Consider the following 14,773-nt stretch of genomic DNA (forward strand, 5'->3'; position numbering starts at 1 on the left):
TACTCGTGGCTGATGCTTCTGCTTTTCAGCTCCTGCAGTTCCATCCCAGGGACCGCGGCAGGCCTAGCTCGTCTCTACACGCCAGGCCATGGTGTGAGGCCTTAGCTGCGTTAGAGGCAGGCCCTCCCCTCGGTCTCTTGACTTTTCAGGTTCAGAGTTGTTGTAAGTTCTCTTTATCTCTGGGAGCCCCTGTTGTGACAGTTCCGTCGGCTGCAGAGCACTTAGGTAGAAGCAGAAAACATGAGAAGTAAAAACAGTCGGCCTGTGGGATGGAGTCAGGCCTTACTTTCTGGAGCCCCAAACAGAGTCGCATTAACCCGCTGTTGTGTGAATAAACTCAGCTCTCAGAGTGACTTGTGTTTTATTTTTGCAGGGGAGGTGAGTGTGGCCAGGAAGATGGGTTTGGGTTTGCTGTTTTCAAACACTCATTTTCTTTGACCCTCGTGCGTAGCACCCTCTGCTTCTTGGGTTCCTTTTCTCCTGGGCTTGAGAGGACAGTGAGACATCTGCAACAGGCAGGCCTTCACTGGCAGAAAGGGGGAGGGGTGAGAGAGGGCAGGTGACCAAAGCGGAACTCTGGCTTCCTTCCGTTTGAAAAAGTGCAAGACATGGGGTGGCACCTGCCCATTCCCTTTCGACTTCCACTCTTAGAGTTCTGGGGAAACGTCTCCGTCTGTGTTGTGGTCATACAACAGTCAGCAGCTACGGCGTGTTCATTTTTAGATTGGGCCTTACAGAAGAGGTCTGTGGAGGTGAACTCAGCGAGCACTAAAGCATATGTGTGAAATGACACAGCGTGTCTGACTCATGGAGAAAAGGGATTATTCAGTGAATTCTGGTGGGGTGACTGTACGCACGGGAGAAAAAGGCTTCGCGTTTCAGACCAGCATAAGTTCCAGATGGGTCAAATATTACCACATGAAAATAAAAAAAAATCAAAAGCGTGACGCGAAACTGTTGGCAAATAGAGAACCTCAGGGCAGGAAATGCTTTCCTAAGCCTAACACCAAAGCCATAAGCCATAACAGAAAACATTAATTAATTTGGCTACATAAAGACTTAAAACTTTTTTGCCTATAAAAAGGATAACTGTAATTGGCAGCAAACTTAAAAAATATTTGAAATATGTACAACAAAGTTAATATCTTTGTTTTAGGAGTTCTTAGGACTCTTAGGGGAATTCTTGGGTAAACATCCAGTAAGTAAAACTGGCGAAGTGGATGGGCGTCGTAGAAGAGAGTGGTCCTCTGGTGCTGCTCAGCATTCCTTCTGCCAGGGACACGTGCTTTTCGGCACCTGGGGTGGTGCAGGCAGGCCCGGCTGGCCCCTAGGCTGGCTCAGTCGTGGTCATGTGACGGAAGCCCATCCAACGGCCAGATACCGCCTGTTGAGTACCGTGATGGGCTCAAAGATGGGTCTGTGACACCGTTTGGTCTAATCATAGCCAATCCCTTGTCTTACTCTGGAGGACCAGGAATGAACTGTTCTTTCTGCTCAAGTTGTAGTTCTAAAGATACAAGCCTAGAGTTGCCATGGGCCATCTTGTAAAACTTAGGAATGAAACAACTCAGAAAAAGGTAGGGATGAAGAGATAAAGACCTTGTTTGAAAAAGATGTGTTCTGGGTCCAGGTTCTGCCAATCCCCTAAAGTGGCTTTATTTCCTGGACATTTCAGTTATGAGCCCATGACTTCCTTTTCTGATTAAGCAGTTGTGACTTTCAGTCCCTTGCAAGTGGAAAAGTTGCAACTAATGCAAGCAGTGCATATACGTGCATGCACGCACACGGGGGTGGGGGGGATTTGCCCTTCAAGGGAAACAAAGCCAAATTACGCCAGTAACTTAAAAATGAAAAAAGAGGGGACACGTCGCTTGAACTGAAAAATAGTCCTTGTTGGCAATTGTCAGGCAGTGAAGTGAGCGTACTCGTAAGCGGTCATTGAACTGGTAAATTCTGTACAAGGGTTCTAGCAGTTGGCTGTTCGTATCAAAACCATGTTTGCCCACACTCTGAATGTGCAGCGCCACTGCTGGGAATTTAGAAATGTGTGCAGAGACTTACTTATAAAATGTTCATGGCGGGGGCACCTGGGTGGCTCAATGGGTTAAGCCTCTGCCTTCGGCTCAGGTCATGATCCCAGGGTGCTGGGATCGAGCCCCACATCAGGCTCTCTGCTCAGCAGGGAGCCTGCTTCCCCCATTCTCTCTGCCTGCTGCTCTGCCTACTTGTGATCCCTCTCTCTATGTCAAATAAATAAATAAAATCTTTAAAAAAAATATTCATGGCAGTGTTACTTAAAATAGCCAAAAGACGGGAAACAGCAAGGCATTGATTATAGTGCATGGGTACACTGGGGCACTATGTAGTTACTCAGATGATACCAGATTCTGAGGTGGAAACACATTCAAGATACATCGTGTTCATTGTTACAAAACAAATTGCCACAGCTTTGTGGGGCTCAGGCAAGACCGGAGTGTGTTAGCTCACAGCTGTGTGAGCCTCGGGGCCAGGCACGATCGAGTGGTTCCCAGCTCCCGGTCTCAGAGCAGAAGTGAAGGTGCGGGCCGGGCTGAAGCCCCATCCGGACTTCTTTGTGGCTCCTGTGATTGTGGCCAAATATAGTTCTGTGAGGTGCAGAGTAGAGGGGTCGCTTACTGCTGGCTGGCAGCTGGGGCTGCTCTCGGCCCCGAAAGCCCCCCGTGGTCCGTGTACCTAGCTGCCTTTGGCCCCAGTTCCGGCAGCAGAGAGTCCTGACGGCGGAGGCCGGGAGACATCAAGGAAGGCCCAGCGCCTTTCAGTGACTGGGTAAGACTCACCCTGTACGACCTCCCTATTCTAAGAGCGACTTATTTGGAAATGTAATTTAAAATTCTCTTCACCTCATCGTCTGGACAGGCATTCGAATGAGTACCTGGAAGAAGGTGTCCGTCAGGAGGCTGGCACTCTTGGGGCCATGTTAGAATGTTGCCTGCTGCAGACAACCCTGTCGGGACCCCTCACTCTTGAGAGCTCTGTCTGTGTCCTTGCTTATAAATAAACGTCTGTCGCTTGACTCACCAAAGGAGAAAATGCCTACCATGACGATTAAGTTGAAAAAAGAGCAAATAATAACAATGACAAAAGACCCATATAAAGCATTTTTACTTTTAGTAATGAAGTGACAGAGACAAAGCGATGCCATCTGTCACCGACAAGGTGCTGTGCCCCAGTCTGTACAGCAGAGCTGAAGGACCGCAGAGGCCGCACGGCACACGCTGCTTTGGGAGACGTACACCTCGAATCTCCGTTTCTCCGTCTGTGAAGTGCCGACAGCAGTGGTGCCTGCCCCCCCCCCCCGGGGTTGGAGGATGGACTGATGGAGGGTGGCTGGAGTGCTCAGGATACCACCAGCTGCGCGATGGGCGCCGCGGTTCCATTCATCCATCCAGTCTGGAAAAACTCGAGACCAAAGTATTGAGGGCAGTGGGATTCTGTGTGCTGTTTAAATTCTGTTTTATCTGTGTGTATTAATCATATGTGTGTGTTTAATAAAAATAAATGAAAAAGTAGCACCTGGGGGGCTCAGTCGGTTGAGCATTTGACTCTTGATTTGGGCTCAGGTCATGATCTCAGGGTGGTGAGATTGATCCCTGCGTCAGGCTCTGTGCTCAGTGGGGAATTGCCTTGAGATTTCCTCCTCCTCCCTCTGCCCCGTCCCCTGGTCAAGCACTTGCTTGCTCTCTCGAGTTAAATCTTAAAAAAAGAGAGAGAGAGAGAGAGAGAAGTTTAAAAGAATAAGTGTAGGTCAGCGCGTACAACAGGTTGTTACTATATCTTCCTTCTAGCCAACCTCTTATGTGCAATGATGGGACCTTTGTCTCTCGCATTATTAGAACCGTGCTGTGCTTTATGGCATGTTGAGAACAGAGGCCAGACACTGGGATGCTGGACTTAGAAGCCTGGGTCCATGGTGGCGGTGCAGCCAGACATGAACTTCAGTTTCTCCTTCACATCCAGATGGAGCTGGTGGAGGCGTCGAAGTGAGCCTATCAGGCATCCCGGCCCATTTGGCAGTGATGAGAGCTCTGGGATGTGAGTCCTTGTGCTGTAGAGTTAAGAACCCACGTTCAGCACAGCAGTGGGAAGGAAGGCCCGCTTTTTAGCCGAAAGCTCAAAGGGAAAATTGTTAAGTTCTGGTTGACCGGTGACCATGTTCCCTAAGCAAGGCTGGAAGAAACTAGTTATTTTAGACCAACCCCTCGCTCTTGTGTGTGGTCACATCCGCGTGCTGTCAGCGAAGGACAGAAGAGAGCGTAGCAGTTCTGCCTCTGTCTTCCGTATTTAGAAAGATCTCTCCGTCTCTCTCTCTCCTTCACCCCCCCCCAATATTTGTAGTTCTCAGTACTACAGTGGGGAAGAATAATGGTACAGAGATTGGAATCTGCTAGAAAAAGAGAAGGAGAGTGCACCACTTGTTAATGTCGTGAAGGCAAAAAAGGAAAAAAGATGTCAGGCGCTGATTTTTATCATAAGCCATTTCTAAAGTCAATATGCCCAGGGTACTCTCCCCTGAAATACTATCACTTTTATGCAGGGGAGATAATAAGCTTTCATTTTCCATGGTGCCATGAACTAGAGAAATAGTCTGAGCAAACACCGTGATGAAAGAAAAAGCAGATTTTGCTTTACATATATTTTAAGACCCTTATGTTAGAAGCATCTGGAGAAATACTGAGATGCTTACAACCTTTTCTGTTCTGGCCGCCACCCCCCTCCCCCCAAAAATTATTTCTATATTATCCCACAGTAACATATTTGTCTTTGTACCCTTTTCTATTACCTACTTGGGAGAGTCATAAAAGACTTCACCAAAATGAACTAATTAGCTCTGATACCATATACAGTCTTTTTGTCTTATAAATGGGTAAACTGAAGCGATGAATGAATAAAGTAATGGGCCTTCAAAGATATGTCAGAACCTCTTACCTTACAGAACAGGTGTATTCCAGAAAAATCCAATAAAAGTGAATTTCAGCAGCAAATCCTATTGCAGCGGTGACTTCCATTAAGGCATCAGGACTACATTATCATAGGAATAAAATTTCACAGCAGTGCCTTATTCGGGGATGCCATTGAGCAAACATCTACGGATGCCTTCTCTACCCACAACCTCTTCCCAAGCACATTGAAGTTGGAGCCCACGTGAAGACCCGGCAGAGGGAAGGGCTGGCTGCTGATTATTAAGCAGAATGGGACCGTCAGGGGTCAGAGAGCCCCGGCTGTAGGAGTGGGGAATAAGTAGTCCCCTGTGTGGGAGTCAGGGCCTTCATACACACTCATTTTTGAAATGGGCCAGTTAGTGAGTAGAGTGGTTGGCTCGAAGAAGAGATGTCCATGTCCCAATCCCTAGAACCGTGTTCTCAGTGACCGCCATTTGCCTCAGGGTGGCAGTGTGCCCAGCTGACAGACTGCAGTGCCTGGCTGTGGGGATGGAAGATGTGGTCATGTACATCGTAAGAGAAGCCTTGGCTGTGGGACACGCCAGGAGGAGTTCTTCAGAGGACCATTTCGGGTGCACCCTTGTGCCGGGCCTCGCAATGTGAACGTGACGGCTGGGGCTGCAGCAGGCGTGCTGCGCCTTATGGCCCTGTTGAGAGCAGAGGCCAGACACTGGGATGCTGGCCTTAGAGGCCTGTGTCCATGGTGACGGTGCAGCCAGACATGAACTTCCGTTTCTCCTTCACATCCAGATGGAGATGGTGGAGGCGTCGAAGTGAGCTGTCAGCACTGTGGCGCGCTGAAGAGCCCAAGCCCCGGCTGCTGGACTGAACGGGAGGCCCCCGGACTGACGGGCTCTAACACGGTGCTGCTGTGCTCAGTCGGAGAAAGAACTCTGCCAGTGCCTCAGTGTGACGGTTAGGAAGTTGACACGTCAGCACAACCAGTCACAAACAGCCAACCCAGCTTTCAGCTGGAGCCACCTAATAACATACTTTCTTTGCTCTAGCATCTTCTGTATGAAGGCCCCCTCCTCTATCCCCCCCCCCCCCAACCGTTTCCAGTTTAGCACTGTTCCATTGGAGCCAACTTCGGCTCAAACTTAGGAATCTTCATATGCCCCCGTTTATCTTTTCGCACATGTAGAGTGGACAGCTCCTCCTCAGATCTAGCTTGTCCATTGTGGAAATGCTGACTTAAGTTGGCCACATCTCTGGTTTTTCAAGCCATATTAGAGGCCCTGGTCCTGATACCTGAGGGGCAGACTCTGACCACCCTGATGTGAATGGGATGCCATGGGTGGTTCCCGAGGGGGGGGGGACATCTGCAGTCACCCCTGCTGCTGGTCCCTGTGGGAGGGGACCCAAAATACCTTTGGTGCTAGTCCCCATGGGAGCAGAGCTACGGCCTGGCCCCCATGGGAGTGGACCCACCGTCTCCCTTGAAGCCTTGAGAGTCCACCCGTGATCTCTTCTGGCTCCCATGGGCGGGAACCCGGGGAACCCCGGTGCTGGTCCCGTGGGAGCTGTCTCGCTTCTCCTCCTGCCCCCAGCTCCCCGCGCGCCGGCACCCCGTTCCAGAACCAGCAAGTGCAGGTGCGGCCTTGGGAGCGGCGGGCGGGACCTATCTGCGCCACCGCCTGCCGCCCAGGCTCCCGCCCGCCCGCCCCCCTCTCACCCTCCTCCCTCTCACCCTCCTCCGTGTCCCCGCCCCCTCCCCTCGGTCCTTGCCCCTGCCCCCACCCCCGGGCCTGGTTGGCGGCCGCCTGCGGTACATGGCTGGGCGGCGGCGGGGACAGCAGCGGCATGCGGCTCCTGTTCCTGGCGGTGCTGCGGCGGCACACAGGCAACGCCGTCACGGCGGAGCGCATCCGGTAGGTGCAGGCGCCGGCCGAGCATCCGCGATGTGAGTGCGGGGCATCCGGGGGGACACCCGGCCGCCCGGACGGCGCTCCCAAACGGACGGGCTGGCGCGCAGGGGCCTGTGCGGACGCAGAAAGGCAGCGGCAGGGCGCGCGGCCCGCGGGGTCGCGGGGAGGTGGGGGCGGTGGGAGCGCAGGATCCAGCCCCAGGCCGGTGTCCTGGCCCCGCCTGGATGTGGCTGTCCTCTTGCGCCCCCACCAGCCCCTGGGGTTGTCTGGGGGGTGGGGAATCCCGCTTAGGAACTGGCACTGGGGCAGGACAGTGGAATGGAAGCGCTCCGGGGGCTGCCCGGCTGCCCAGGCTGCTATGTGCCCATGTCTTTCACGCCTGTGGTCACTGGTACTTTCTGTGTGTTAGAAGCACCCTAGGCTTGGGGACTCAGCAAGGGGAACCGCAGTCAGGTCTGTGTGAGGCTTACATGGCCATGGGGCGGAGAGAGCAAAAATGCAGGGATGTCTGCTGTGACATATGCGATGTATATAACCTAACAGGGTTAGGGGCTGTTTTGGGCCAGAGTCTCCCGGGAGGCCTCCCTGCTTCAGTGACATTTGCGTGGAATGCTGAGTGCAAAGGAGGGTCCCTTGAAGCCGGGGGCTGGGGAGGGTTTCCAGGCCCAGCATGCAGCACACATGCCAGCGCTCCCTCATCCTTCAGGTGGGCCCTGCTCCCAGAGTGGCCTCCCTACTCGGCTCCCAGCATTCCCTGTTCCATCCTCTTCCTGCGGGCTCACCTTCCCAGCACTTGGGCTGCAGCAGTCTGGTCAGATGCTTAGTTGTTTTTGTCTGCTCTCTGCTACATTAGCCCCTCAGGGCAGGCCTGGAGCAGATTAGTGCCTGAAGCTTAATGGAGAGTTTTGTTTTGTTTTTTACTGACTTTCTTCATGAAATTTCTCAACTTACTTCCCCTCTCTCCTCTGCTTCCCCATCATTAAAATGAGTGACTGGGGCAAAGCCCACCGTTCAATGTCCCTTCCCAATAAAAGATGTTACAGTTCTTCTCCAGATCATATGTGGCAATGACTGATAGAGGAGAAAGTAGTTTTCTGGGGTTTACAATTAGGATTTCACAATGAGGATTTTCATCATACAGGTTTACCTTCACTTTAATTTCAGTGCCCCTGCTTTCTCTCATAGGCTCACGGAGGGAGGAGGTGCCCTGTGGCTTCTGCTCTGAGGAAGCACATTTCAGCAGGGAGAGCGCCTGCGGGAGTCCGCAGAATTAAAGAAGGCAGTTTCAGGCCAGTTAAGCTCTGGTCTGGGAGGATGGTTCCGGAGCGGGGACAAGCCAGAGCGCAGGTCCCGAGGCCAGACCGAGGCTGGCAAGCCTGAGAACCAGAAGGCCAGGCTGTCTGGAATCTAGTGCGTCCGGGGTGCCAGTGTGGGGAAGGGTGAGGGTTAGTGAGAGACACTAGGTCCCGCTAGGGAACTGGAGAAAGCAACTCTTTAACGTTTTGCTCCGGATGTGAATTGTACATACTAACCCCAATATTCCAAAGGTCCCCGGGTGGCCCCACCAGAGGGCCATTAGGAGGAGTAGGCAACATGGCTGTGGGGACTGTCCAGGCCCCTTGTGCTGCTTGTCCTTTGTGTTCCTGACTGCGCCCGAAGCGTGACAACAAGGGCTCTTTGTGCTCTGGTCGCTTCAGAGCCAGCCTTGTCCCACCTTCACTCTGGAGGGAATGCAGAAAAGGAAGACTCCAAGGTTGCCAAAGACATCTTGGGGCCTGTGAAAACCGAGGCGCTTTGAGAAAAGAATGCCAGGTGGCCTGGAACGGGAGGGGGAATGGAGGTTCCCTCGGTGACAGACGTTCTCCTGGAGCTAGAGCATCTACACACACGGTCCCTGCCCAAGACCCCTCTGACCTTCAAGTGACCCCAGGCCGTGGGACAGGGAGCCCCCCAAATGAAGAAGATTGGGCTTCCCTTCAGTGTAGCAGAGGAGGGAGTGTGACTTAGATAATACTGGATTTTCAGAAAGAAGAAATGGGGGCGCCTGGGCGGCTCCTTCGGTTAAGTATCTGCCATTGGCTCAGGTCACGATCTCGGGTTCCTGGGATCAAGTCCCAAATTGAGCTCCCTGCTCAGCGGGGAGTCTGCCTTTCCCTCTCCCCCTGCTTGTGCTCTCTGGCTCACTTGCTCTCTCTGTCGATACATAAATAAAATCTTTAAAATAAAATTTTAAAAAATAGATGAAACAGGTCCATCCTTGGGCATGTTTATAGATGTAAATTAAGACCCGGTCCGGAAACAGCATTGCAGAATCGCGCCGAGTACGTGGATAGGGAGGTCCAGGTACTCTGGGAGCATGTAGGCAGGCGGCCCATCCCAGGCGAGAGGCGGGCAGAGACCTTTGGGCATCACAAACTGATGAAAGCGCGAGCTCTGGAGTACGGCTTCCCGCCTTCACAGACAGGCTCCTGGCAGCTGAGGTGAAGCCAGGGTCCGTAAACGCTTGGCTGCTCAGTGTTCTTATCCACGAGGAAGGGATACTGTTGGGATCTGCCTCACAGGTTTGTTAGGAGAATCAAACATGCGTTCCTGTATTTTCAGTGTTTTACAGCAGGGCCCGGTGCCTAGTGTGCACTCAGTAAACGTGAGCGATTCGTGGTACCACGGCCCTTCACTGGCCAGGCGGGCACGGGTGTGAAGGGCAGCTGGGTGTCTCGGGCGAAGGGGCAGCGGGTGGGGTCAAGGGGGGGAGCAGACCCCTTCCAGACCCAGCTTGCGCCACGTAACCAGTGTCCAGTACGCTAGATGAGTGACTCTCCGTGGAGTCCGGGGCTGGAACGATGTGCAGAGGCAGGAGGAATGATTTTGCCCCCAGGGTACCCTGGGCAGTGTCAGGAGACATTTTTGGTTGTCACACTGGGCGTGAAGGGCCCCTGGCATCTCTTGGGTAGAGGTCAGGGGTCCCAGTAGCCCCCTGACAGTGCCCAGGATGGCCCCCATCGGTGGGGACTGATGCAGTCCAAAATGTCAGTACTGCTGAGACAAACCCCGCTCTGGGTGCAGTGCGTAGATGTGGCTGGAGACGTGGGCAGGAGCCATGTCATCCAGGACCTACGGTTTGGTGCCACGAACAGAATTAAGCCACCAAAAGGGATCCAAGTTTTAAGTGGGTCTTTTGAGCTGTGTTTTGAAGGGTGGATTGGGGGGACAGAGGAGGTGAGCATTTGGGTCTGACATAGTGCAGAAATAAGGTAGACAGGGCTTGACTGTTGAATGGAGAGTGCCAAGTGACACAGCCACTACAATTTAGTAAAGAGTTTGATGCCCTTTATTTAAGGGAGAATGGCCCATGGATCAGGGCTGCCCTGCCTCACAGCCAGCACTTCTGAGGGATCTGGGGCTAGAGCGAGTTTCATGGAACCTTTGAAGTGCCACGGCAGGGACAGGCCTGGCTGGCTGGGAGGTCGGGGGTCCTCTAAAGCTAGCAGGTCCCACCTGTGAGGGGCCAGTGAGCTGGCTAACCCGTGTGTTAGGGATGGAGCGTTAGGAGTGTGTGTTAGGGATGCATTTTCTGGCCAACCGTGGCTCAGGTTAGGGACGTGGGCCGGGCCACTGGGCAGCCTCTGTTTATTTCATGGGTCCTGCCAGATGAAGTGTTTTAGCTGGTGTGGACGATAGCTGGGAAGATTGGTCTGTGCGGGGATCGGGAAGCAGAGAGTGACTGTTTGAGTGTCTGGGTGGCAACTGACCCTTCTGTAGACCCGTGTGCCACATGTGAAGTTCACTTCGTGTCTGACTCAGTGGGCATTAGTTAGCATTTTCAGATGCCCTCATTGGGTACCTCCTTCTGGAGTTGTTTCCGAAGCCCTGTGAGTGTTAGAGCGTTCATTCTTTAGCGTGGAGCATTCAGGAATAATTACCGGTGTGGAGGGTCTTTGGTTTGCTGGAAGGGTTAAGGGAGCTCCTGTGTGAACACGAAGTCAGGGGGCCCACTGTGTCCCCACTGTGGCACCAACCTCCATGGCCCGGGTGGCTGGTCTGGCTCTCAGTGCAGTCCGGCAAGGGCACCAGGGCTTCCCTGCCCCGCTTGGACCCCCTGAAGCTGCAACCATTTTCCAGAAGAACCTGACAATGAGCCTGACAAGGCCTCTCCATCAGGCAGATGGGTTCAGGTCAGTCCCTAACAAAGAAGGTCATAAGGGAAAGCTGCTCTGAAGTTAAAAATAGGGTCAGGAACATAGGGAACAAAGTTCTCCAGAGAACAAAGTTCATTTCATGAGTGACGGAGAAGTAAATTGCACAAGTAATGGATATGAAAAGCAAATATTTACACAGTTGTTTTCGTGAAAGAGTGGTGGACCCACAGTTTGAAAGGGTGCAGAACTCAAGTGCGAGGCTGGTCCTCGGAACGCTGGAAATGATCAGTCAAGGCTGGGCCAAGCTGGGCCTGAGGGCCAGCCAGAGGCAGTGCCTATGCTGTGAGAAGAATCTGGAGGACAGGGTGATGCCCTGGGGTGCTGGGCAATGCTTCCCCATTTCCCAGGGCCCATGGAAGAGGTGGGCAGCCAGACAGGGACCCAAAGATATGCAGTCTCTGGCCACCTCCAGGAAAGGGATTCTGACTCCTGTTCTACACCAAGTTGTCGGATGCTGGCCAGAGTCCCGGGAGCCAGCCCTGGGGTTTGGTCTGTAGAGCTTCACAGGGCACAGGGAAGGGCAGAGGGTTCGGGTTGTCCCGGTCCGGAGGAGGGCATCCTGGGGATCAGTGCAACCCATAGATGCTCCTGTTGGTGTCCGTATGAATGTGGGGAGCTGCCCTTCGAGCCGTGGGTGGTGCAGGTTCTTTCTCTTCCTCCCTGGGGAGCAGGTCCAGGAGACTGGCAGCTGCATTAGATAACAGAAGCCAACAGAAACTGTGCAGAAAGGCGCTGTCAGGGAGGGAGCGGGGGAAGAGTGAGCGCAGACAACAGCCCGCACCCAGGGCAGGACTAACTCCCATCTGCCGCTCCCTGCTCTCAGTAGCTGGGTATTCTGCCGTGATTGCCCAGCTTTGGGGGAAGAAGAAAAGCCTGAAGGAAAGTTTTCTAGTCTTCCAATTTTGCTTTAGCAGATGCCAAGGAAACTGCGGACGTCTGTAAAGTCAGTAGGAAAAGGCTTTATCCTTGTTCCTCTTGAAGTAATAGTTCTTGAAAAGTCACTTAGTATTTTCATTAAGCAAATATTTATTATTGAACATCTCTAGTAGGCACAGTGCCTGAGGGTGCCCTCTGCCTCCCGAGCACATGGCCATTCAGCCACAGAGCTCTTAACACAGCAGCTCAAAGCTCAGCAGGTGACTGTACAGAAGGTTCTAGCATCCCCCCGTGGCAGACAGACACACATTGGCAGAAACGACCCAGTTGCCTTGTGATCCGTGCAGGGAGAAGAGCAGGCAGGGTGATGAAAGGAGCAGGCGTTCTGGGCTGTCTGGGATGCTTCCCTGAGAAATAGCTTTCCTTTCTCCTCAGTTTGCTTTATTGAGATAGAGTTCACAACAAATTCACACTTTCAAGGTACACAATTCAGTGGTTGTTGGTCTTGTTCATAAAGTTGCACAATTATCACCACTCTAATTCCAGAACGTTTGTCTCACCAGACGCCCGGGCCCCACCAGTCTCCACTGCCCTGTCCCGCTTGTCCGCGTTCCGTCTGCATGACTCTGTCTCTTGTGCATGCTCCTGTAAATGGAATCACATGTAGAGTCGTCCACAGACTGTGCATACACGTCACAGCCGGGCCCTCTGATAGCTGCCAAGTCATTCCGGGGTGGACACCATGTTGTGTTTGTTCCATCCTCGACCCTGGGGTGAAGGACACTTGGGGGTGCTTCCTCTAGGAAGTGGAGCCAGTAGCGCACACGTTGATGTATGAGCTAGTGGTGAGTAATCCGTACGCCAGAGCCCTGCAGTGAGCAAGGTGAGGGTGCAGAGAGCTGGGAATGGCATTCCTGGCCATGTAAACCACATGTGTGGAAGCCTAGAGGTGGAAGAGGCCGGGGCGCCTGAGTGCGGCGAGAGAGAGCAGCCGGCCTGGCAGCTGGAGCCACAGTGAGCGTTCCGGACACAGAGCACTCCCAGGACCGCAGGCTTGGGAGAGAAGAGGGTTGGTTCTGCAGCCCAGTGAACACCCAGCCCCGTGTGCATGGAGGGCGGCTAGACTTCCGCAGGTGGCTGTGCACTGTGAGCATCCCAGGCACCCATCTGACCCGGGGTGGCGTGACCACAGGGGTGGGGGAGCCCCGTGTCAGCCAGGGCTGCACTGGGCAGACACAGGGGCTGGGAAGCAGGCAGCACTGGCTCTGGGGGAGTCAAGGGAGGGTCATGTTCAACTGCCAGGGGCGGGTAGTCATGCCCAGTGCTGGGAGGGGTCCCTGCAATCCTAGACCTGGGCCGCAGCCCTCCCACCCTGTCGCACTCTCCTGTGTCACTTCCACCAGGAAGTGGGTGGCTGGAGTGTCCTAGGCTTGCCTTGCCAGATGCGCCATGCTCTTAGGGCGCAACAGAAGGCCAGCTGAGAGGAGAGGTTAGGGCATTGACAAGAAACTCACTAGAAAGACGGGAAAAGGAAAGTTTGTGGGATTGGAGGAGATACAGGATGGGCTGCCGGTGGCAGGCATGGAGGCCAGGGTCTGGAGGTTTGTGAGGTGAGAGGTCTTTCGTGGCTGGAGTGATTACGAGCCTGGCGGAGAGATAAGATTGTGGTCAGAGCGTGGATGACTTTACAGAGAGCTGGTTTTGGCACGCAGGCTATGTGTCAGACACCAGTGAAAGCTCTGCGCTACTTGTCTACAGCGGTATCAGAGATTTTCAGCGTTCAGTAAGCGGAAACCCAACCCCAGCTGCCTGGACAGTAGAGGGAATTTAGCAGCTTATCCTGTAAAAGGTGTGCAGGTGAGGCAGGCTTCAGGCTTGATTTTGTAGCTGAGATGCTAAAGGCAAGAGTCTGCATCTTGCCCCTTCTTGGGTCTGCTTGCCATACTTGCTAGCTTTTCCTGGCCTGCATCTCCCACATCAGCCTCGAAAGAAGGAGGGTCTGAGTCTCTGCAGGTGCAAGTGTGTGCCCCCAAGTTCTCGAGTCACACGTTTATCATGGGAGCTCAGCCAGCTGGGGGCTCTGATGGCCGTGAGGCTGCAGGAGCACCTGTGGTGGGAGCACAGCCAGCTGGGGACTGGATGGCCACAAGGCAGCAGGAACCTTCTGTGTTGGGAGAACGGTAGTCTGGGGATTGTAATGACCGTGAGGCAGCAGGAGCACTCCATGGTGGGATCATGGCGAGCCGGGAATTGTGATGACGTGAGGCAGCAGGAGCTCTCGTAGTGTGTGCTCAGCCAGCTGGGGGCTGTGATGACCCTGAGACAGCAGGAGCTCTCCGTGGTGGGAGCATGGCCAGCAGGGGTGCTGTGATGGCCACGAGCAAGCCCAGGCACCCCTGACTGGGGCTGGAGCACATCCCAGTCAGATGCGTAACAGGGACTTTCAACGTTTTGGGAAGAGGGACATGGGAATGCACACTCTGGAAGCCACAATATATGGTAGGTGTGAGAGCTTCACTAATTCTCATCAAGGAAAGGGGAAAGCAGAGGTCCGTGAACTTTGAAGATTTAAGGGAATAAGAAATGTTGGCACTGAAGGAACAAGAAATAACTTTGGGAGCCTTAAAATTGGGGCATTTTCCATAGAATTTCAAATACTAATCCTCTCTTGGTAAAAATGGCAGAACTGGTGATGGTGAGAGCATCTGCCCGGCAATGATGGAAGCAATGTGATCGTCCTTGTCAGTTTGCATATTCTGGTGGTCACTTTAGATAGAGCGCAAAGAAATGGATGAAATTAATTGTAATAATATATTCTCTTGAACTCAGTATTTCCAAATATCATGTCAAAATG

At 53.3% G+C, this 14,773-nt stretch overlaps 1 protein-coding gene across 5 annotated transcripts in view; it reads left to right on the plus strand.

Moving 5' to 3' along the window:
• GLT1D1 (glycosyltransferase 1 domain containing 1) overlaps positions 1 to 14,773 on the plus strand; it is a 97,003-nt gene that overhangs the window by 4,052 nt on the left and 78,178 nt on the right. For 3 of the 5 annotated variants that reach the window (XR_006821025.1, XM_046024605.1, XM_046024609.1), the window contains exon 1: positions 6,723 to 6,882. The exons of 1 other annotated variant lie outside the window; for it this stretch is intronic. Coding sequence is in view for 3 of the 4 variants with exons in the window: in XM_046024605.1 (XP_045880561.1) it covers positions 6,752 to 6,882 (131 nt within the window). In the remaining variant the exon portion in view is untranslated. Of the gene's footprint in view, positions 1 to 6,722; positions 6,883 to 14,773 lie in introns of those variants that run through there. One more of the 5 variants, XM_046024607.1, reaches the window with a different exon arrangement.

The sequence above is a fragment of the Meles meles genome, chromosome 12, assembly GCF_922984935.1.
Source record: "Meles meles chromosome 12, mMelMel3.1 paternal haplotype, whole genome shotgun sequence".
Taxonomy (NCBI): Eukaryota; Metazoa; Chordata; class Mammalia; order Carnivora; family Mustelidae; genus Meles; species Meles meles.